Source organism: Cyprinodon variegatus, unplaced genomic scaffold (assembly GCF_000732505.1).
Source record: "Cyprinodon variegatus isolate N-32 unplaced genomic scaffold, C_variegatus-1.0 Scaffold665, whole genome shotgun sequence".
Taxonomy (NCBI): domain Eukaryota; kingdom Metazoa; phylum Chordata; class Actinopteri; order Cyprinodontiformes; family Cyprinodontidae; genus Cyprinodon; species Cyprinodon variegatus.
The window spans coordinates 406,339-407,559 of NW_015151118.1; the positions used below are offsets into that span (position 1 = coordinate 406,339).

The 1,221-nt window shown below is 42.9% G+C and overlaps 1 protein-coding gene across 1 annotated transcript in view; it reads left to right on the top strand.

Annotated features, from left to right (window-relative positions):
• LOC107097008 (suppressor of tumorigenicity 14 protein-like) overlaps nucleotides 1–1,221 on the top strand; it is a 26,371-nt gene that overhangs the window by 23,145 nt on the left and 2,005 nt on the right. The window contains exon 9 of the mRNA XM_015393961.1: nucleotides 385–521. Coding sequence (XP_015249447.1) covers nucleotides 385–521 — 137 coding nt within the window. The remainder of the gene's footprint in view (nucleotides 1–384; nucleotides 522–1,221) is intronic.

The following is a 1,221-nucleotide window of genomic DNA, read 5'->3' on the forward strand; positions in this document are numbered from 1 at the left end:
AAGATCATTTGAGGCGAGAACATTCGATCTTAAGCTTCACTATATGGAACATTTAGTGATTTAGTGCGTAATTTAATAAAAAGTTAAAAGCTAACCGCAGCAGCTACGGCTAACGTCTCAAACCCCAGTTAGCATCAGCAGAAGGCCCGGTTCTGCTTCTGTTGGAGGTTCCTTCTTCTTAAAAGGGTGTTTTTCTCTCCACTGTCGCCACATCCATGCTTATTATAACAGATTTCTACAGAGTCAACAAAAAAAGGCAGCAATAGTCAGCTGTCTCTACTGCCATAAATCACCTCTTAAAGTGACCCGAAACGACCTGTTTGGTGCTAAAAACAAATTAAACTGAAATGAAGGATAGAGCTGATCCGTTTCTGTGTCCTCCAGGTTCCAGTGCTAAGATCCTGCAGAAGGCGATGGTCCGGATCATCAACCAAACGACGTGCAAGAATCTGCTGCAGGATGATGTCACAGACAGGATGCTGTGCGCCGGGATCCTGGACGGCGGCGTGGACGCCTGTCAGGTAAGGAGAACCGGAGCTCCTCTGCAGAGGAGGGTTTTTTTTTTTTCGTCAAAGATGACGACAATTAAATTATTTCGTTGATGCTCCTTTTTTCATGACGTTAACGAAAACTGACGAGCTAAATGTGGATCTTTGATGACTAAACCATGACGAGTCATGGGTTTGAGGTTCAGTTGACGAGACTAAATAAAAATTAGCGGGTCGTCTGTCAGACGTTTAAACTGCATCGGCGGGCTGTAATCAGCTAAGCAGCATCAGCAGAACTGCTGCCTCCTGGTTGGTCACGCCCACCTGGCGAGCAGCGGTGCTCATTCTGCATGACCACAGATGGATCATGGCAGCAGCGGCGGGTAATATCTATGCACTGAACTCTGATCTTCCTGCTGTTCTTTGCATGCGGCGAACCATCAGGGTCTGCGCTTAACTCTCAACTCTTTAATTATTATTATTTCCTGTTTAATTATTAATACAAATAGGTTAATAATTAAATTGGAAACGTGCAGCAACATGAATGGAGCGAGGCGTTACATTCACAGCTGTGATAATTTAACAGCCTGTTAAATACGGCAATCAACGTGTATCGGTCACATAGTCAGATCAAACGCCAGTAAAGATCTGGAGACATTTTTAATTATAATCTGTTACTTTAAACAGAATTTAACACTGAAATAAATTTTGTTTTTTATGCATCCATGTTATA